Source organism: Anabas testudineus, chromosome 14 (assembly GCF_900324465.2).
Source record: "Anabas testudineus chromosome 14, fAnaTes1.2, whole genome shotgun sequence".
NCBI lineage: Eukaryota > Metazoa > Chordata > Actinopteri > Anabantiformes > Anabantidae > Anabas > Anabas testudineus.
In genome coordinates, this window is record NC_046623.1 from 6,783,465 (window position 1) to 6,806,681 (window position 23,217).

Below are 23,217 nucleotides of genomic sequence, written 5' to 3' on the forward strand. Positions count from 1 at the left end.
AATTCCAGGTGTTTCGCTGCATATTAGTGCTGCTTTCCCTCATTGGAGCAGCTAATCAGACAACCTATAAAATGTAATGTTCAAAGGTGGAGCACATTCAGATTCAGAACAGATTGTTCATTCAGCACCGAGTCAGATTTCTAAATGGTTAGTGCTGTTTAGTTTATGTGCTACTTGTGATGTTTCCATGACAAAGACATTTCCTAGAGGGGGATTAATAAAGTACTTTTACTGCTATTGGATGACAACCATACAGCTACAGCTGGATGGGAGGTCCAGCTTTCTACAGAACAGTTATGTGACTTCAATTTATGATGCCTAATGCGTTATGGGAATTATTTTGTGCTGAAGTGTTTTAATGTGCTTTTTGGTACACATGCTCCCTAAAATTGCCTTCCCTACTACTACATCAGCTTTTGATTTGTTCCCAGAATCCCTTTCAGCGAGCCACAGAGAATAAACTTGTTGCATTCATTCATGTGTATGAAGGTGGAGAAAGGAAACATAAAGTGATATAAATATATATATATAATAAGCAAGAAATGTGTTTTTTACCCCCTAATACAGACAAAAATATGCTAGATACACTACTTAAATTTATTGTAAAAGAAAGGATGTAGTGTTGATAGGTAAATTAAAATTTGCAAGTACTGAATAAACAGATCTGGTTGACTGATCCCAAACCTGGTGATTTGTGTGTTCCATAACAAAAATCATTCAGGAAGGAAGTACGAGGTGAAACCGAAACAACATAATCTCCTCTAAGTTCAGTGGTATGGTTATCCAGTGTAAAGGGTAATACATGGTTTAGCTTTGGCCTTAAGTACTTTCAACATACATGAATATATAAACCAAAGGGAAACAGTTGCCACATCTCCCATCCTCTTAAATTAAATTTCTCAAAGGAGTCATTCATCATAAGTTGTGACCTAAAAAGGTGCTGCTACAGCATTTCTCAGAAGGATTGGTTAGTAAGTCCTTGTTACCTAATTTGGTTGCATTGCTCGGAGTGTGATTTAAACAATCTGCAATATCATAGCCTCATTTTATCACAATTCTGTGAATGTGATTCTCTCCTCATATTTTTTTTACTGACAGAAAACTGTATCCTCAATTGTGGTAGTGTGTTGAAGTGATCTCTTGTGCATATAGAAATGGCACTCTTCATAGTAATATTTTTCAGCAGGACAGAAAAACAATTACTTTCTGTTAGGTTTTGTATAGGCTTAAAGCATAAGATACATTACCAAGTATAGAGTTTTGGTATTCAAAGCATAATGTGTTGTCTTTGCTCAAATGGGGAGCACAAAATAATTGAGTTTGAATTGGTTATGCCTGAGGCTAAGTGCTAAAACAAATCTTTAAATGAAATTCATTACAAGCAGGGTTGCCATACCCAGGTGTTATTGAATTCATTTCTCATTTTGACCTGATTTAGAAAGATAACAGTAATAAGTGAGACTGACAGAAAAGATGACAATGACATTGCACATCATGGTTTCCCTTCAAACACATTAAAACGTAGTCAGTCTCGCTGGCTTAATTGATCTGTGCAGATGGTGTCTTTTCTTCTTGTGTTAGTTGATTCATTTTCTTTCTGTTTTTTTCTTCAGTAGAAATAGATATACTTTCTCTAATAGATCCATCTGTGTCCACTGAGTAACTTTTATAAATGCATATAATTGGTACACTTGTTTATTGTAAATATTTTACTAAAACATACAGTAAAGAGTGGGCAGTATGGATTCTTTGCTAAACACAAACAAATACTTTGCCGAAATGAATTTCTTTTCAAAATCAGATATGTAGAAGAGGAAAATTTAGAACGGCATTGCTGTTTGACATAGTTCCTCATGTAAGAGCAAGGTTGATGAGACCCCCTACAGCATACCTTCATACCAGTGAAATTAAAGAGGAGAATGAAGTTAATGAGATAACAAGCACAAGATGGAGAAACAGGCTGATCTGATGCATCCTCTTGGTTATTTGGCAATATCTGGAGGCGTCACCGGCCTCAGACTCTCATTTTCTCCCTGTCATATTCAATCAGCGATTCCTGCCTAAAATAAAAGTGAGGCTGTTGCAACCATGACCAACAGAATGGCCGTCAGTAAGACCTCCACCCTTTTTTGTGTGTGAAAGTAGTGGTTCTTTTCAAAATATATATTAGTAAACAGCACCGGCAGATAATTTGGAAGCACCTGTATTTTGATCTGGAGACATTCACAGTAATTACCACTATTTAATACTGTATGTGGTTACATAACGTACATTACCCAGTGCAACAAATATTGTGCCTAGAATGTGTCGTTGAACTCAATTGTAGATAATCAGCTTCACCAAGTTATGTGATTAGTAATATTGGGCAGATCTCTTGAATAAAACATTTAGTACTTCCTTTAGATATAAATTCTTTAACTCAATGCTGTTTTGTTTTTAACCTAAAGATCTCCCAGTGGCAAATCCTGACAAATGCACATAACTTGAAATCACACCAGTTACTGGGCCAAATCGCTGGACCCATATAATTAAAAAGGAGACAGCTAATAGGCCAACACTAAATATGAATGATTGGCTGTTTTAGAGTAGAGATTAATGTACTGACTAATAAGATTCTGTTGTTGCATAGTCCATTAAATTGTGTTTTACAAATGAACTGGTCAGTTGGAACACGGATCTAATTGATGTAATATTTAATAAAATGGTCAAACACAACATTTAGGTGCTGTTTAGTATTTGTTTAGTATGAATTGCTTACGCTAACTGCAACATGACTGTGACTTGGGTGTTAAGCTACCCGTAACCATGACCCAGTGTTTCCTTAGTAAAAGTAATTTGACCAGAATGTGGGACAGAGGGCGAAGAAATGTGTCAGATTTGGCAAAAGTCAGGTCTGGTGCTGCAGACCCACTGTGTTACAAAAATATTCTTTTCTATGTTATTACCCCTTTTGGTCATTCATACTAACATAATTGTCAGTTGCACTAATTTTGACAGCTCTTGAATGCTGCTTTACTTTCTGAAAATGTTTCTCAAACCCAAAAGCAGACTGCCTGTATCACCACAGGCTCATTATGCGACTTTTGTAAATCCTAATGGCTCGCATAAATGATTATTATTGTGAGTCAAAAGTATCACATTCGAATATATTAAATTATGAATATGTATTACTGCTATTAAAATACTTGTATTTGTTCTTGGCAACAAAGGATTAAAATGGTGAACATGTGAATGGTTGTTCTCTGGATCCCTTTGTGGGCTCAGTTTTAGAAATATACCTGTTTATTGCTTTTTCAGCCTTAAAATAAGACGGCTTGCTTTAACAACAATTTTGCTATTCTTTTCTCATTCTCAGATTGATCCTAAGGTTGCCTTTCCCCGTCGCGCCCAGCCTAAGGTAAGAATAAATTGGTCACTAACCCTGCTCAAAGAAAATGATTATGTCTCATGTCACTAGCTTACCTAATTTTGTGTGCTCACACAGCAGATACAAAGAGGCAGTGGATGTCTGTTTATTATTGTAGAGAAATACCTATTGTGACTCCATTGTTCTCACCTTGTCTGTGCTGTTTCACCAAAGCAATTAAAGTTGGACATATTGCTCTTAAAGGGAATTTTCAGCATGATTGGGGTTGTTTTATTTTATTTTTTTATTACCTTACTATTTTATATCTACTTTGGTTTTATCATGCCAGTAGTTGTGTTTCATCCCTCGTCATAGTTGCTTTTGATGGCAAATACTTCGAAATGAGCTGTCTTATTATTACAGTCTATTTCCATTGAATCAGAGGGTTCCAGTTTTAGTCTGCAACTGTATAAAATCAAGCTTTATTGTCTAGTGGTGGAGACAATGTGTGGTGAAACCACCTTGTTACCTAGCAGGTAGTCTACAGATGAGTGGAAAGTATCGTGTATTGTGATAAAATGAGTATACAATATAGTATATTTAAAGTAAGTTTTATCCTGGTGTGTAAGAGGAAAACTGATTGAGATATTATATTGGTATCGCGATTATTATCTGTAGTTGAGTGGCATATTTTTCATGTTAATGGCCTAATATTAGCATGATCGAATTGGCAAGAAATCATTGGTCCCTTCTCATTGACAGTGATGATTACATTTACTTTCTGAATTAAAAGTCTATTGAGTTGTTTTCTGTAGCGCTTGGAGTGGGACTGAATGACATAAGTGATTTAGAAATATCTTGAATTGTGGTTTATGCATGCAGAAATTGTCACAATTAGCAATGAAACAATAGATGATTAAAAAAAATAAGAGCCAAACTCCCACGCAGGAACTGTCGTATGAGCTCCTCATAATGCGTATTATCTTTTCCTTTTCTTGATTACTGGTCTTGAGCTGTTCTATTGATAATTAAATATTCAGCGTGTGCAGATGGTGCTGTGGCATAGTCAAGGGTTGTGTTGACATGTCCTCTCACACTATCCCTGAGCATTTAATGTGCAGGGTATAGCACAGTACACTGTAGCGCTTTTCAGCTTTGCTATCAGGGCTTTTTTCACCTACACCAGGTGGAAATCGATAATAGATTTTCTCCTTCCCACCAGATCAGACAGAGGCATTGTTAAAGAGTTGTTCAGGTTTCAAATGAGGAATTGACAGTAAGGTTTTTAAAGCCAGACCACATAACTTAAGGATATTGACATATGGTTGGGAAACTACCAGTGTTTCTCCACATTTTCTTACATAGCAACTATATCACTTTAACGTTCTTTGTTCTGATACTTTCTCACAAAAGGTCTAGATGCAGTAAAACAAAATGTCTTTTTTTAAGTGAACAAAAAACTTCTGTTGCTGTTGGGGTTGTTGTTAATGTTTATTTCTTTTTATAGCTTTTATACTCCCCTTTTTTTATTATTTTTTTGTTCAGCAGTGACTCAGAGAAGGAAATACAATGTTTCAAGCTGTTCTACAGGCCTTAAACATACAGTATTTGTCATTGTACCTTGTGTGATTCATAACTCAGTGAAATAATGGCACCATAACAAAATTTGTGGCACTGCAACAGTCTTGTACCATTGATTTATAAAATGGCTATAGGGCAAGCTTGTTAGAGAAGAAAAATAGTTGTATTGAATGTGGATTATAAAGGATCTTAAAGCAATGGGATTAAGCCAGATAGATTAACATTGCATGGGTTTGTACTTTATGTTCAATTGATTTAAGACCTTTAAAAGAGGTCCCACTCTGAGGTTCCTATTTAGAAAGTCCTCTCTGTTTTGCATTTGCTTTCTTTTGTCCCTCTTTCCCCTCCACTGTCTGCCGGCCTGGCTGCTTATGCAGCTGTTGAATAGGCTTCATTCTTGTTTAAAGAAGCTCTGCTTGGCAGGTGCCTCAGTGGCACGGGCTTCGGGGAGCAAATCCTGACGAGACCAATCAGTGTTAATTTTCTCACGACTAACAATGACCTCACAAGTAACCCTGCCAATGACCTCCCCCTGCTGAATGCTGCAGTTTGGTAAAACTATAGCGTATGTACAGCACGTAGAGTAATGCTGAAAACAGACAGGAAGTGAAGGTGAACACAGAGGACATTTCACTGTAAACAACTGAAGGTGTTTGCACCAGGATGACAGGATCACAGGAAAAACAACTTGTATCAGCGACCACAACTGACACTATCCCAAAACATGGGGACTGCAAAGAGACAGACAGAAAGGTGTTCAGCAACAAATAATCATTATTGAAGCAGACAACTTCCAGACATTTAGTTTAAATCTGCTGTACCATCTCTGACAAAGTTTACTTGCTCAGGGAAATTACAGGTACATATAATTGTGCAGAATTTGAAAGTGCACGTTTTGCTCGCGATAAGACATAAATATGGGAGATATCAGTCACAGAGTGCCGTTTGCCTCTGTGTTGCCCCTCGCATTTGTGTATATTGTAAATTGACATTTTTTTTTGTCCTGAAAAATGGTAAAGGGCGAAGTGGAGATAACCTGCTGATCAAAGAAAACGTGGAAGAACTGCAAACAAATAACGTCACTCAAACTAGAGCTTATCCTAAGACTTAAAAAAGAACATTTAGTATTAGTGAAAAAAGATGTGCCTACAAGTCATGACAAATGTATCAATGCAGACTCGGCCACAAATATTCAGGATTAGGTTGCCTCTGTAGATGATTGACAGATGAGAATGAAAGGATTAAACAATGATGATGTGATGCAAAGTGCTTGATGCACATTCATTTATACCTTGTCTCCTCCTAGCCTATTCATCCTTGCTGGGGTTACCCATGGCTTTATTGGATAGGCATCTAAAAGTAGCTTTAGAACTGCAGGATTTCTGCATAAATGTTAAAGCATCTCAACATTTTGCTTCTCAAAAAGCCATACTGGGTCCACTCTCTGAGCTGCTGTAGATATATTATATTGATGTTATTTAAATGTTTTTTTTTTTTCCAACAGAGATTATTACCCTGTGATAATTTTTTTTATGTAACATGTCAGAGGTTTCTCTTGGGAAAAGATGTCTTTGTGATGTTGCAAAGTGCTTTTTAAATGCAGCTCGTTACCAGTGTCGTTATACAAAGGTGGTAAAAACATCCTTACTCATTAAATATGTGAGCAGTTCCCCAAGCTTTATGGTTTATTTCACAAACATCTAGTCATTTCTTTTGATGTTCTTTCAGGTGAGACAGGGACTTTGTCTCCCATTAACGTATTCTAGATCACATCATAATTACCCAAGTGTATTGTTAAAACCATAGAAATTTAATATTGATCATTCTCTAAAAAAACATGACTTTGTAGTGTGTGGCTGTGAATAGAAACTGGTAAAGAAGATGGGGATGAGATGATGCTGTTTCTTGCCATCTCCTCGTGTGATATTTTCCAGTAAGGCTCAAACTGAAAGATGCAAACGAGGCCTGCTCTCAGTTTCCTGAAGAAATCAAAGCGCTGGTTTCCGCCGACATTGCTCGAGATTTACCACTCAACTGTTGGCGTCATTACTGCTGCTGCTGCTGCTACTGCTGCTTTGTTTCCCACAGTGGAGTCACACACAACCATGGCATGTCCCAGCATGATTTTAATTGCCAATGGGACTGTGGCCACTTCAGTGGGAGATGAGTTCTGATAGCCTGTTTGGGAAATGAAAGGAAGGAGCAGCAACCATTTACAAAGCAATGGGCGTAACCCTTTCCTTGCTCCTCATAAAGGGATTTGCCTCTTAAGCCATCCTGAACAGGTTGTCGCCATGTTTCTGGCAGTCTTTAGCATGCAGATATAGATGTGCACAAATAGGTGCTGTGCTTCACAGTAGAATGTGCTGACCAGAAATGTGGTGTATTTGGTGATGCTTTTGTGATGACAGTTTCTTTTTTGTGTTACTTCTTGTTTTAAACTGTTGTGTGTTAATGTCAGTGAAAAAGAGGCTAACTGAGCTAGTACATTGGCTGAAGTAATTCTGGGCTTTCAGTCAGAAATGCCATCAAAGCACTGTCCCGAATTTTACTCCAGCCCGTGACAGATGTGACTGTTGCTTCCCTGTCCACAGCCTACTGTTAGTGTTGCTCTATCTCTGGCTGCTGTGGCTCTTTCTTTTTGCCTGTCTTTTTGTCTAACTCTGTCTTTTGCGTGCCACTTTCATTTTTTCCTCTTGCCTCCTTTTTTTTTTTTTTTTTCGCTTTGTCTCTTACACACTTTTCTTGTGAATGCCAAATTGACCAGTTCTACCACCTCCACCTCTTGTCTGCATCCCACACAAGTCTCTCAGGGACTGTTTGTACCTTATGTTCTTAGCTGCAGAAAAGACTTGTATGTTATGATTCTACAAATTTCAAGTCTTAAGCTTTAATAAAAACTGATATTTAAGCTTCATGAAGTAAATACATCATCATCTGTACCTTTGTACTATATCAGACTAAAAGTGCACTTAGACAGACAATGTAATAGACATACTGTATTAAAGAGTCACACATGTGTAACTTTATATTACAAATTCAATACAGAGTTGTACATGTATATGTCCTCTCACTCCATCATTCTCTCTCATTATTCATCTTTTCTCTCTTTGCTTTTTTCCGTGCTTCTTTTTTAGTCTTTAGGATTACAAGGCCTTGTAAATCCAGTCTTACACTTCTCTCAGTTATTTGATCTAGATTTATCATTATGATATTCCCCTTCTCAAAATGATCCTTATTTTAAATGACACAGCTCACTGCTGGGAAAATGAAACCTCCGTAGCTGCCAGCCCCTTTGAATGTCCCTGTGAGTTTATTAAAAGCACCAGCTTCCCTGTTCCAACTCAGATCTGCACAGCTGCACGAGTCTGAAAGAATATTCAAGGACAAAAGTCCTCAATGTAGAACAGAATGCCATATCAGTATCTTTTCTTCAGCTTTATAGTTTATGATCATGAGCCCTCCCCAATATGTAAAATGTAAAAGAAGATAATTTCTTTTTGGACATTTCTTATTTCAAGTCATTGCCACTGTACTGATAATACACAGATTGTCTAAGATGCCCAACTGAAAAGATGGGAATTCTTCACTCTGCCCTTTCCCCTAAAAAACAAACAAACAAACAAACATGCAAACAAACAAAAAAATCACCTGTGAAACTAACATAAATAAAACCTCCTTTAGATGGAGGATGTCACAAGGAGTTGTTTTTCCCCCTGTGGTAATGGCTGCTGTGCAGAAGCTGGAGATGGGTTTAAATCCCTGACCCGTCAGCTCCTTTGCTTTCAGTGGCCTCGGTGGAACTGCTCCAGATGAAAATGGGGCCAGAGTACAGACATATGAATGACTATTTGTTTGGTGGTCAGACACAATCACCAACTGAGTGACCCAGTTAACGGGTAGTCAAAGCGATGCTCAGTTTGATTCGTGCATGTTTCTTTTTTGTGTGTTTCTCACTTTCTGACTGTATCTTGTCTCTGTTCTTCATGCTTTTCCTCCAATATTTATGCTGCAATGGAAAGATAAATGTTGTGTAAATGTGGATGCTAGCGTGATTATTCTTTTTACTGCAGATATAACATGAACACACATATCTGTTGTTTGAATAATTGCCAGAGCATTTATAAATGGAGTTTACATGTGTGTGATTCTTCTTTCCCTTGTCCTCCCTCTTTCCTGCTCTGGTCTCCTTGGTTGCGGGTGGAGAGTAATTAGGTTTTCTAGGGGATTGAGGGGTTCTTACAATGCTCACCAATGGCAGCAGTCAGGCAGGCTAGTGCTGGCAGGGCAGAGAGGACAGAGGGCTGTGCAGGAGCCTGGCACTACTAAACCTGATGCTGACTGACAGTAATGAGGACAGCCTGCTAGCCAGGATAGAGAAGAGAAGAGAACAGAGGAGAGGAGGGCATGGTCCTCCACTACACCTCTCAAGACCTCTTTTCAAAGCAGCTCTGCATGTGCACATACGTACAGTGTATACTAGGTAGACCAGAGCAAATGCATCACTAGAGTGTGTCACATCAGTCTTGTTTGGCTTTACTTATAAACTTTATAGAAAAAAACCAAAAAGAATATTTAACTGTGAAAATGCAGTAAGAGGCATTTTAATCACTAGAAAACAGTAAGCCTTTAGATATTACGAAAGGACCCAAGAACCCAAGGTAAAAAGAGCATATTTGCGCAATATATTAATAGAAAATTACAACAAATATTTCAGTGTGTGTTACTGTTTTTGCTGTGAGGTTAAAAAAAGATTGCTTGCAGGTAGCAGTAATAAAATATTAGTGTTTGGTTTTCTAGAGGTCAGAACTGACAGTCTACTGTAAGTGGCTTTGTTCAGCATAAACCAACAGTGGCTCTGACCTTGGATCCTCCGCAACTGCAGGCCTGCACCGCAGTGATGGGACGGGTGGATTATCCAGTTCACTTTTTTTCATGATATGAACACATTTTCTCAAGTCTCCACCCATCCAATGTGAGAAACTGTGATTGTGAATGAAGCTGGGATGCACTTAACTTTCGTCACTCGCTGAAGTCATCTTTCCAGGGAGTGGCTTTTTCAGTGACCTTTTTAAGATTGCGTTTGAATGAAATATTGGAAAAAATAACTAAACTAAGGGATGATGAGTTATATTGTGTAGCGAGACACATCACCTCGCTGTCCAGTTTTACTTACTTCTCACCACCCTCACCCCTGTGTTTCTGCTTTCAGAGCCGCTGGTTGGGATTTGTACAACAAAGAGTATCATCTGTCATCTACAGCGAGGCAGTCTCAGGATGTGTGCAGTTATTATTGAAAGACATATAATTATATATAGCCCTATGACTATAAATCATGTATTTTGTAAATCAGCCTGTTGCTAATAATTTTTACTCAATTAACTTCAAAGATATTGTGTGTCTCTCTCTTTCTCTCACACATATATATATGTGTATGTGTGTGTGTATATATATATATATATATATATATATATATATATATATATATATATATATATATATATATATATATATATATATATATATATATATATATATATACAGTTTATTTGTATATACAGTTTATTTGTATATACAGTTTATTTGTAATTGTAAAAGTAAAGCTAGAATCTGATCATTTTGTGGATGTTGGATGTGTCTGTCTGCCTGTCGTGCTCCCTGAAGTGTTCTGCCATGATTGGATCCAGTTGTCGTTGTGGAGCAAGATATTGGAATCTCACAGGCCAGATTGTTCTCTCTTTGACGTTGTGTGACAGTTCATGCTCTGTTTTTTTTTTTTTTTTCCTCTCTCTCAGATTAAGAATGATATTCTTTCAGCACGACAGGCCTGTCAGCTTATTAGTTGTGCCATTGTTGGTGTTGTCATTAATAGTGATAGCCACTAGCTTTTGTTCTCTTCTTCTGGTTGAACTGCTTGTTTGCGACATGTCACTGAATCCATACTCAGGCTTTGAAGAATTGGCAATGTTACATGCTTTAATTAATTGGAAAAATACATTTACCCCTTTTGCTTTGTCGTACTTGATTATGGTGGTGCCATTTTTAGCTCCATTAAAAGATCTAGGGTCATGGTTTGCCATTTTTAAAACCAGTGTAATGTTTGGTTTTGTCGCAGTTCTCCCACAGTCAATAGAGAAACATTCTAATAATAACCAAACATGACTGGATAGACGAGAGATAACAAGCAGCAAACAGAAAAATATTCTATGCTGTAATTACATATTTCAGAACTTGGGCTGTTATTTTACTTGTCACTCTCAGGAGCTATGTGATGTGCTTTCTTTGTGTTACACCTCAAAATATCTTTACTACAAGGTGACTGTGGTTTATCTTTTGTCAGCCATGTGCATAAATACCATATAATCAGCTGAAAACATTTATATTGACCATGATTGTTTCTTCAATTAAAACATGCCCAATTTATTATCTATTTGTTTCAATTCAACACACGAGTTGAGTCTTGATAAAACATACAAAAGGCTGACTGGATAAGTGTTTGAGAGTATTAATGTAAAACCATGTAACAGATGCAAAGCTGTATAGTACGGTAGTTCTGAAGCAGGAAGCCAAATGGCCTGTGATAAGAATAATACACCCACCGTTCAGCCCATGTCTATCCTCCCACCATATTTCTGATTCCCACCTGATGTGGGAATTACTCAAAGGCTAATGTAATGCTTGTACTTTGCCCAGGCACTGCTTAATAGCTCCCAAACGGCCCCAGTGGCAGAAAATCTGCATGGTATCATTGCAGTAGGAAGAACCAGATAGAATCTGAGGGTTACGCTATAACGTCACATGCAGGATGGTTGGCATTCAAATACAAAATCTCAACCTAAATGGCAATGGAATAAATGGTGACTGTGTGTTATCACCTGCTCTGAGTGTTGCAGTTGCGTGTTTATTTTTTATGACGTGCTGCATCTGTTGCAATGAGTCACATTGTGTGACTAAAATATACAATATGTATGTGTAAGACACCCATGTCTTTAATACTGAATTACTGCATCTAAGTCAGGCTGCTAAAGAGCTTAGCTGTTTCTCTGCATAATGCCTCGGTCCTCAGCTGTGACCTTTCTCTTCCGCACATCATTCACGATTATACTGCTGACATGTTGGCTCATGCCAATAATTTTTCATTGGAGGCAATGCCAGCCACATCATATTTTATCATCTGGATAAATTTGTGTTGTGTTTTCATGTGGGCTCTCCATAATTTGTATTTGTCTGTTTATGTGCTTGTCCTAGAGATTAGATTTTACATTTAATTTAACTCAGAAAATAATTCCGATGTGAACAGAATCTGGCATCAGTGGGGGAAACATGCTTGCCGTTTGCTTCATGAGTGATGCGAAAAAGGTGCATGTAAGAAGACACAAAGGTGTATATAGAAAAATGTGTGAATGTGTATAAATAAAACATTTTTAAAGAGTGAATTTATACAAATATAAAGCACTAAAGGGACACTGTGTGAGAGCATGATGATCACACACCTAACAGAAAAACTACAGGAGACACAATGTGCAAAAATTTTTAAATCAGATTATTTGAACCATTTTGACTTGTAACTAAATCACAGATGTTGTTCTATATTGATGAACAATTCATTCTTTCTGCAGCCAGATATAACAGTCAAAATTAATGCTTTTTATGCTTAATAAAACTCTCTCTAGGGTGACGTTCTTTCCAAATACACCTTAAATGCTGTACTCCCAGCAACAAGCTTAGAAGTCACAAATACAACTTGGTAGGTTTGAGTGCTTTGGCTGCAAATAACAAAATGGGCCTTGTAAAAAAAAAAAGAAAAAAAAAAAAGAAAAAATCTTTTTCGTGGCAGTTTTTATTTTTTATGTTAAATTAAAAAGCACTGAGCACCTTTTGCTGCAGTTGTAAAACTAACAGCAGTAAGTGCACAACGGGCAAGTAATGGAAGTTTAATTAATGTAATAACAGTGGTTATTATAGACAGACAACATGTGTTTATTCATTTTTCTTAATTCAATTATATAATACACAATAGAAGTAAACCCTTGGCTAGATACTGTTTGCACTACACGTGTGGCAGTGCTAATTATCTCCTCACAATACCAAACAGTAAGATAATAATCCATAACCTCCATACTAACATCAATCGATGATGCAGTAATCCGTCTTTGAGTGTGTAACTTTTTCACACAGCTCAGTTTCTTTCTGTCTGACTACATGTTCTCCACTGATCGTAAATACTAGCCTCTATTTCTTCTTCTTTAACAAAGGGAAATGTTTTACTGCTACTGTTTTAGATAGGACTTAAATGCTCTCTATTTAATTGAAGCCAGCACATAACTAAAGTAATTACACATTATCCATTCTTATGTATTCAGAGTTAATATCAGTGTCAAGCTTGGCTGTGCACAGATTTGATTTATTGTGCCGATTGTGAGATTTCAATATTTCCAGGAAAATTAATTGAACTTTAAATCGGATATCATATGTCTTTGGCAGCACATTTTCAATGTCATATATTTGCCACTCGTAACTCTGCGGCTCATAGACATCAGCAGTTTTTCTTCTCTTCAGAAGGTTTTCTAGAGCGGCCGGTTTCTGCTTTCATTTCTGGTGAAGCTGTTTTTGCTACATGGTGGGGAATGAGAGCACCTAATTGAAATGACTTGATTGACACCGGCCCATACCACGTCTACTGGTAATTTATTCCGTCTAATCCGACCTCTTTTGCGGCTGCACTGCAGGTGTGCCACTGCTGTGCCAGCCGCTCCGGTCATAAAATTACCAAAAATGTCTTCGTGCACCTACATCCTCTCCATGTGGTAGCGCCACAAATTTGCACCACAGCCTGTGCTTTCACCTCAATTCATTAAGAGTGGACCCCTTGCGACACAGTTGGGGAAAACACAGAAACAACAACGCTACAAAGAAAAAGAAAACAACTTTGTTTTCCACTGTTGCTTCTGCAAAGTAGTGGAGACTGAAATGATCAAACACAGGTAATGCAGCAGGTCAAGTCCAGTTTGTAACTGTTACTCTGTGACTTAATTTTCCCATGTGTTATCATACAATAATGAAACGTGTTGACAGTTTCATTTCCTTGCTGCTATCGCCTAAGACCATTTTGTGATTTCTAATTGATAGCTACATACAGCAGTTTCATAGCACAAGACAATTTTATAGCACTTTTAATTAGACCAACTTTGACCTTCTCTTCGCTTTGCATTTATATTGCTCCAAATTATTTTCACCTTCTTTCCTCATTAACTTTTGGCAAATGAATACAGGCATGTACACCATATAAAACAATATATACACTGTATGAAATGAATTTATAATGGTCTGTTCCATTAATTCTTAGATTGATTACACACAATTAAATCGTCTTTGAAATGAATCCCTCTTATATGATCTTGACCCAAGAGACGATTTTGTGTAAAGGGCCTGAACAGGAAAGAAAATTATGAAATGAGTAAATAAAAATACCTCAGTGGAATGAAGATATAACAATCATTTAGCTGACTAATTGACTAAAAGGGGAAGCCCTTACATACGTCATTAGGGAATACAGGTGCTCGAAGACGCTTCACTCAGATAAATCCTTCGTATGGAACTAGTTAATCTCCCATGTAATGTTGAACAGATGTGTTTGTTGGTAAACGAATAAGCACCAACCTCAGATGAATCTCAATCAACAAGGTGATCAGTGTTCCTTTGGACTTGATCCACCGAATGGAGCTTTAATCTAAATGAACTTGCATGTCACCATGCGACACATGCTGCCATTGTGCGCCAAGTGATTCTTTAACTTTTGAAATATTGACTCTGCTGCTATTATCGTGATAGTGAGCGATTTATGCCGACACAATGTCACAGAGCTTTTACTGGATGGGAACCAGGCGGTCAGGTGTTTAGTGGAGTTCCTTTGTCTTTTAATTATTTGCGTTCAGTGTAAATCTTTATTCCAAACAGACACAATCTAAGCTAGATAATTTGGCACTATATAGAAGAGAGGCAGATTTTACTTCTACCTGTAAAACGGAGTGGTGAATAACAGGATTGCATTCATTGCAAATAGAACCACAGCAATAAAAAGCAGGCCGGGGAGAGTGGCTCGAGCAGTAAAAACACTTGTAACCTAACCTGTGGTTGGAATTTGAAAGGGAGTAGCTAGTTAGTAAATTTGTTGGCCTCAGGTTTTAAATTAGACTAACATGACACCTTGTTAGCAACTTTCTCTACTTTGATCTTAATAATCCACTAACAAACAATTGTCTGTATGTCTGGAAAGTTAACGCTACAGTAAGTAACTTATTCGCTGTAACTGGATTATAACTAATACCTGAATCACAAGGTAGTCTAAAAGTTGGTTCGCAACCTAGACACAAATATTGGAAAAGTACATTTACATAAAGTAGACAGTATGACTCCTTGGTGATTAAACTGCAGCAAACACTAGCATCTATGAATACATTAAAAATAAACAGTAGCAAAGGATTCATTAACATTATTTTTAATTATAAGTGGCCTCTCTTAATGAGGCGCCCATTTCGCTCCACAGATTGGACAGTTAATAGACACAAAGAGGAAAAGTATAAAATTTAAGTGCGGGGGGGGTTTACACACCTGACCTTTTTTGACCTTCATTCTGCCAGCCGTCTGGATTTCTGTTGGGGGTGGCATATTTGTGTTTGCGTGCGTGTGAATGAGTTTTTCTTTCTGTCCACCTGTCTCATCCGTCCCTCTTCTTTGCCGTATTGGAGTATTTATCTGCCTGGTTGACTTTATAACTGTAACACTAGTTTAATTTCCTTACGTACTTAATTGAAATTCACATCTCTTTCTCCTCATATGTCTTGCAGGATTGCGTGCGTGTGTGTGTGTGTGTGTGTGTGTGTGTGTGTGTGTGTGTGTGTAGGGCGGATATTAGTGGAGATGTATTTTCATTCTCAAAGTGGCAATTGATGGACAGGATCTCACAGACAATGCCCCCCCCCTCCCCTGCCTTCAATCTTTTTGTCTCCTGCACCTGTCTTTTAGGTACCTTTCAACCTTGTCTCTTTCTTTTGCTCTCTCTATTCCCAAGTCCCTCTTTCCACTGGATTGCCTCGGTTTGATAAATCTGGTGCTAAATTTAGAGACATATTTCTCAAAGTCACCAGCACTAGAAAGAGAGAAGACCACAGACAAAATGGCTCCTCTAATCCATGTTTATCATCTTTTATTCATCTCTTTGAAAAACGTGAGGTCGTCACAGAAATTCCCCTCTCGCTTTTGTCTCTCCCCTGCTGCTATAACTTTTTCGGACCTCCAATCAAATGTCATTGGTTACATTCCTCGTCCTAAAAGGCTACATTTAAACTGAAAGCATATTCAAATGACATCATTTAGCTTAGTGGGGTTGTGCTTCATAAAATTAAAGCTTATTTAAGTTCAAATAGAATATCTTTCACTATTGAAATTACAGCTGTGAACGTGCTGTCATTTAACGCGGCCTTCAATCCACTCCTCTTATTTCTCAAATTCTTTTAGACCTAACAGTGATTACAATTACAGCACATGCTGTTAAAGACGGTGTGTGTTGGAGTTCGGCTGCACCTTACAAGCTCGGCTCATTGCACTTTTGTAAAGAGACGTGTAGCCACCGGGTAACACATCTCTTGGTTCTTGCTGTGTGAGCCACAGGCTAACACAGCCAGAACCAATAAAGCACCTGAAAACATGAAGTATGATCTCATTTTAAGGTGTTTATTAACTAAACTGGTGTTCAGCTAAAGAAACAGGGATTGTATTGAAAGAAGAAGAAGATCAGGAGAGAACTGAACATGCAATAATACCAAAGTTACCCAAGGCAAGCTATTCAATAATACACACTACTACCATTCAGACGTCACCTAGCTGTTTTTTGTGTTTTACATGTCAACATGCATGAATTAGCCTTTTAAATTGATAAACTTGCATTATCAAACGCTGTGTACCAATGCAGCACGGGACCGTTTGCTGAATATGGCTCTCTGTACATCTGTTTAATCCATGATAGTCATTTACAACATTTCTATACTGTATTTCTGACTAATTTGCTGTTATAAAATCTGCTTTTCTTTCAAAAACAAAGGAATTTCTAAGCAAATTACACTTTTGAACACGTCTGTATGTCAATATGTTTAAAAATCTTTAGGAGCAACAGAGCTGGGAGGGCATGAGAATAGGTGCTGGGCAAATACACAAGACTTGTCCAATTGCACATATTTGCTTGATTATGTTTGTCTGCTCGGTAATTCGTGTCAAATGAGGGATTTGTAAATGACAGTGGTTCATTACCTCTGTAGCAAGTTGATGAGTTTTATGCCATAGATGTTTGTCTTGTTACCAGAAATGCATTTGAATGGAAATCCAGTTACCAGACTATATGCTTTCAGATCTTCAGACAGCTCTTATCTTGCATATTTAGTTAGGATGAAAATATTAAACAGTGAAGCTGAACTACTTATGGCAAGCTTTTAAATCAATTAAACAGAAAACATTGCCTCACTGTTTTGTAACCATCTCTTAAATTTCCAACGCTCCCTAAATTGTTTTTACACTCATCTTCAAACTATACTAATTAATATTGCTTATTGTTACATTTGGTATATTCTGTGAGTATTGTGATGTTTTCAGAGCATAAATGATGGAATACTAAATGTAATATATAAAGTAAACGGCAGCTCATGATCAGGCTCAGAAGTGTGTATGGCCTTGTGTCGCTGTATGTACAGTGTTTCTGGGAATGCTCCTGATGAGTTGACGGATGTTGTCCTGGGGGATCTCCTCCCAAACCTGGACCAGGGAATCAGTGAGCTCCTGTACAGTTTGTGGTGGTAATTTGTGGCGTTGTATGTACTGATACATAGTGTCCAATAGGTGCTCAGTTGGATTTAGCTCAGTGGAACATGAAGGCCATGCAGTGGCATCAATGCCTACACACCTTAACCACATGTGGTTGGCCACTGTCTGGTCAGGACTACATCTACGTCTGTATGTCTGCACAAACGCTGGTGATAGCGAATTGCGTGTGCTTCCTACATTGATAGATTGATATCGCTGAAGTTTAACTGAGCTGGTGTTATACTGTGATGATGAAGTGTTCCTGTAGCAGTTTCTAATTAGAGTGGCGTTTCTCCACCTTGTCCTATGCAGTGTGCAGATGGATCGATTCACCCAACACTTTAACACATTCTTCACTGTGGTGACTCAAGTAGGAAAGTAATGGATTGGACACAAAACTAGCTCCTCTGTCTGTTTCTGATTTTCATTTTAGGTTGTTGTTTCTTGCTCGTTCCCACTGCTTTTATGACTTGCTTATCAGCCTGTTGCCAGTAATGCTTCTCTTTTGTCCTGTGCTCTAGCACATCTTTGCCTCCTGCTTATTTTGAGTTTGAAGTGTGGGATATTTCCTCCCTGTCCAGTAAAGTGGCATCCTGCAGTGGCCCTGCACTACAATGTACTGTACATTTTCCTGAAGCCGAGGGAGTAATTAGTTTGCCATTTGGATTCACAGTGTAATTATCTGCTGGATTCTGGAGCATTTCAGGTGCCTTTAGGTAAACAGTGCCAGTCCCTGAGAAAGTAAGACTAGACAGATATTTATACAGAAAAGGACAATAAGCAGATAAAGGTAAAAGCATACAGTGGTGCTTGAAAGTTTAAAAACCCTTTTGAATTTTCTCAGGGATGACTTCCTTGCCTGATGTGCCTGCCTCAGGTCCCTCCAAAGCATTTCTGTAGGATTAAAGTCAGGACTTTGATTTGGCCATTACAAAACATTTAATTTCTTCTGCGGTAACCATTTCCCTACAGAATGTAATTAGGGTTGTTGTCTTGCTGCCTGATCCGCTTCTGTTGTGCTTAAAGTTAATGGATGAAACACTGCATATCCTATAGATTTTGCTTTTACATCTCAGAAGTCATATTTTCATCCCATGGTCCAGGGGCAATAATACATGCATACAAGTCATACTACTGCCACCACAATATTTTACAGATGGTTTCGCAGTTGAGATAAACAATCATAAGCAAAAATGTATTTACACTATTGAGGTTGTTAAATTTTTAGTTTGACCTCTGCTTACTGATTCTGAATAAAAAGCAAGCAGTTTTTCCAAGTTGCCAAATATATTTAGGCAATGCATCAAATATTCCCAAACCTGTGTGACAGCTGATTCAATTTGTGTCCATTTCTATTACCTTAAGTTACACATTTGAGATGGGATTAATACCTGATTTCATTCATCGCTCCTCTAGTAGTTGCCAGTTAAATAGCAGCAGATCCATAAACCAATATGGTTACAACAACAAACCAGAGAACACTAAAACAGTTCAGTATGAGAATAAAAGGAAGCTTGCCTTTATGACGAAATTATGGAAACAACAGATTGCTTGAAATCTTAAATTTAGCTGATGGTAAAATGTCAAGTGAAATACATTTTTGAAGGCATCATGATGATTAGAAGCATTTTCTGTGAGGTGCAGTTTTAGCAGATGTAGGGCTTGCGTAAAACCTCTGCTTTGTACTGTGTGTCTGACATTTCCTGGGTCTTTGATCGATGAGCTTGTCACTGGCTCCTTCACTCTGTGCAAGTCCTTCTCCCTCTGTCACTGAGAACTCTACAAGATGGTGAAGCCAGCACCTCCTTAAGCAGGATTATAAGCACAACACCTCAACTCTGAAAACACCGTGCTACATTGTTCAGTGGAGGAATCCCTATTTGGGCTGTTTGCTATGCAGAGAAAGTATAAATCATCAGCATTAAAATACACTGCATTATTGTACATCGCAATACTGCATTACTGCAAGTGTTGACGTGTTATCACTATCCCTGATTACATTGAATATGTAAATTCAAAATGGATGCATTTGTGGAAAAAGCCCAAGTTTCTCCTTAATGGCATCAAGAAGTTGTTTTTGTGCTGCACTAGTGGAAGACAGATAATCATATATCACAGCGTTATATTTCCTCACTTAATAATCATGCAGTCCTCTGATATTCATGTGTTTTAATGTGGTCCCCTCAAACTCGCACAATACGAAAGATGCCGGCGGCTCTGTATAAAACTGTTGGTACTGCCTTTTTCAAGTCTTAATGTAAAAATGTTGTTTGGTTCCTTAAAGTGAATCATCATAATTATCTTTCATTTTGAGGTAATTTAGTCTTAAATCGGGATTTGTTATGTGGAAGGGAAGTAGATTTAGCCGAGTAATTGCAAGGGTTCCCACCATTATGTAGCAGCAGTATTCTTTGTGTCAAATGCCGCTTCATATAGCATTATAAGGACCTAATGAGTTTTACAAAATCATTAGAATTCACACATTTAGTCCATTTATTTCAATATTCAGAAAATGTTCTTAGTGACGCACTTGCATAGTTCACAGCCTCAGTTAATCAGGACAAAGATAGGTTAAATTAAACTTTGCATCTGTCAAAATATTGACTGATACAAAATCCAATCCCTTATTAGTGGTATTGTTTTATACAACGATATTTATATCATATTTTAAAATCAGAAAACATTCATCTTAAATCTAGAACACATTTACCTTAATGCTTAATGTTTGCCACTGTATTTTACAATATAATGACACATACATTTTTGATTAAGCAATTCAAGTATTGTTATAGAATGTTATAAAATGAGATTACTGTAAACCTAAATAACCTTTATTTAGTGCAAATGCAGCATCTGACGATGTGTACGCATAAAGCTCAGTGTGTACAGGTGCAACAGCATGATGCACCAGTTTTGTTTCCTGGAAACGAGATAAAATCATAATCAAAATATTGAACAAAGTAGTCAGGATTATCCAATTGTGTAAGAAGAACTTCTAACATCTTTGGTCACAATGTGACCCATTTAAAACCTTGGAGGAAATCTTTCCCACATACTGTTAAACAACAAGCAGCTGTACAAAGACTTGACATGGTGTATGTGGCTTTGAGTGTTTGTAAAAGCACAGCCTTGAGGAAGCACATAGAGAATGAAACATCCCCACTGACCTAAATCTAATCTCCATACTGTTACATATACAGTATGTTTAACCGCTCCGTCTGGAAAATCTGAAGGATATAAGCAACATCTTTTTGTTTCTCACTGTTTTACTTTTTTCTCTATCAAAGAGACCATATGTGCAGAAGCAGGATTCACACAGTGGAGTGCAATAAACAGCACTTTTGGCCTGCACAACAGACAAAAGGACAGGAAGTGCTTTTTTTTCTGTTTTGTGGAATATTGTTTTCCTAACTCGGGAAGAAGGAGGCAGCTGAGAAAGCAAGGACAGTGGATTTCTTTTAGACTCCTGGGTGGGGTTAGAGGCCTTGAGGATGAAACGGGCGGATGGGGGACGTAAATGCCAGCACCCTGCCGTGCAACAGGCATGAAGGCCTTTTGACTCGGTTGCCATGTTACTGGCCTTTGGTCGCAGGTATCCTCTCCCTCAGGCTCACAGATGGAAGAAGAATTTTTGCGATATGAGCAGGAGAAGAAGGACAAAAACGGTGCAGTGGGCGTAGAGGGTCTTGTTTGTGGACGGCAGTTGGTGCTCAGAGTTAGGCCCTTCTACCTGTCCTCCATCTGCCTAAAGTGATAACAAGATTGGAGCAATTGAAACCACGCAGAGTCTTTTCCTGCCTAATGGCACGCAGTGTTGGAGGGATTTAATCTATCAGTGTTATACTTTCAAAAAGTCTTGTTTAGTATCGTAAATAAGATTGTGCCATTCAAACAGACCTCTTTCCAAAAAAATACAGATTGCGTTTTTATTCAGGTTAAAGGAAGCTTTAAAAATAGTGCTTTGTGGAGGACTGACTCACATCTGGAAGTCATGGAGAGAGAGCTGCTCAGGAATAGTAGCACTGAGAGGAGAACTGGAGGAAAAGTGAGAGGGCACCAGGGAGTAGTTCTTGACCGATTTATGAACACATGTGGACATGGTGAAATGGGTGGTAGAGATGTGTTAGCCTGAGTTCCCTTTAGTAAGACTAGTTTTTAAAACCTTTAATAACTGGTTTAATATAAATGGATTCCACTTTTTGTATGTGTGGTATTAAACTTTAGTTACTTGTGCCTTTTCCTGCGGCGAGATAGATCTCATAGTATGCTGTTTTAATGTATCGACCTGCATAGTCTCTAAATGTCAAGCGTCATGGGACCAGTTGCATGTTAAAATGTTTAAGCTGGAAATGTTTTATTTACTCCTGTGCTGGCTACCAATATAAGGGTAAATGTTGTAGCTGAATATTAATGTGAAATGAGCAAATAATGGCTATGCACCCTTCCAACAGTGAAACCAAATCTTGAATTCAGGCTTTTATTTGTAAGACTGGTATTTACTGCTTCGACCTGTACTGTAGGTCACCCCAGCACTAAATCAGTACACGAGGCCCTAATAGTTTACACAGCGCATTTGTCCGTCAGTGGGGGTAAATGACACAATATTTGGAGAAAATTTCACCCGAGCAGAGAAGAAAGAGGAGCCCCCAGGGTGACACATCTGACTTCAATTTTGCTCTTGTCAGGTAGACACAAAGCTGAGGGGCACACACAGAACAGACAGAGAAACAGACAGAAAAAGAACAAAAGGCACAGAAAAGAAAAGACGCTTTGTCATTTGTAAATATTTTCTATTAACCTTGTAGTCTGATATAGCTAATACAACACATATATAATTTTACATAACCTTATCATTTTATATAGTAAGATCACTAACATTATGTCTTATATTGTGCTAATATTCAGTATGTTGCTCAGCGACATATTTACAAAGTTACTCTGGACTTTTCTGTCTTAGGAAATAGCTGTCTGCTGCTGACACAGTTTTAAGGACTGTCAATAGAGACATGGCTTGTTCAGCTCATTTTAAGTGCCAAAACAAGCAGGAATAATAACCTAGCCAGTGTATTTATGTCCTTAACCTTTGACCTTCCCCTTTGCCCACACAGTTATTCAATAGGACAAATAAAAAAAAAAAACAGCCTTTGCCCTTGGTGTGTTCCTGTGCTGCGCTTTTGATTATTTGTGTGGTGTAGTGTGGCTGCATGTGTGTAAACATGTGTGAGTCTGAATTTTGCTTATGTACAATGCATCTTGACAAAAGTCCATGCGCAGCAGAGGTTACGGAGTGATTCCTCTCAGGTCTATTTGAGAGAATAATGTTGACTGCTGATAGCAGGGCTTTGATCCGTAACATATTGTGAGTGTAGAATCAGAAGTGCTCAGCATTTTCTTTCATAATGCTGCGGTGAATAAATTCCACATCTCAGTTGCTTATC

General features: G+C 38.0%; 1 protein-coding gene across 6 annotated transcripts in view; it reads left to right on the forward strand.

Moving 5' to 3' along the window:
- Window positions 1–23,217, forward strand: part of LOC113170032 (RNA-binding protein Musashi homolog 2) — a 197,017-nt gene that overhangs the window by 7,210 nt on the left and 166,590 nt on the right. For all 6 annotated transcript variants that reach the window (XM_026371891.1, XM_026371892.1, XM_026371894.1 and 3 more), the window contains exon 5: window positions 3,356–3,397. In XM_026371891.1, coding sequence (XP_026227676.1) covers window positions 3,356–3,397 — 42 coding nt within the window. The remainder of the gene's footprint in view (window positions 1–3,355; window positions 3,398–23,217) is intronic.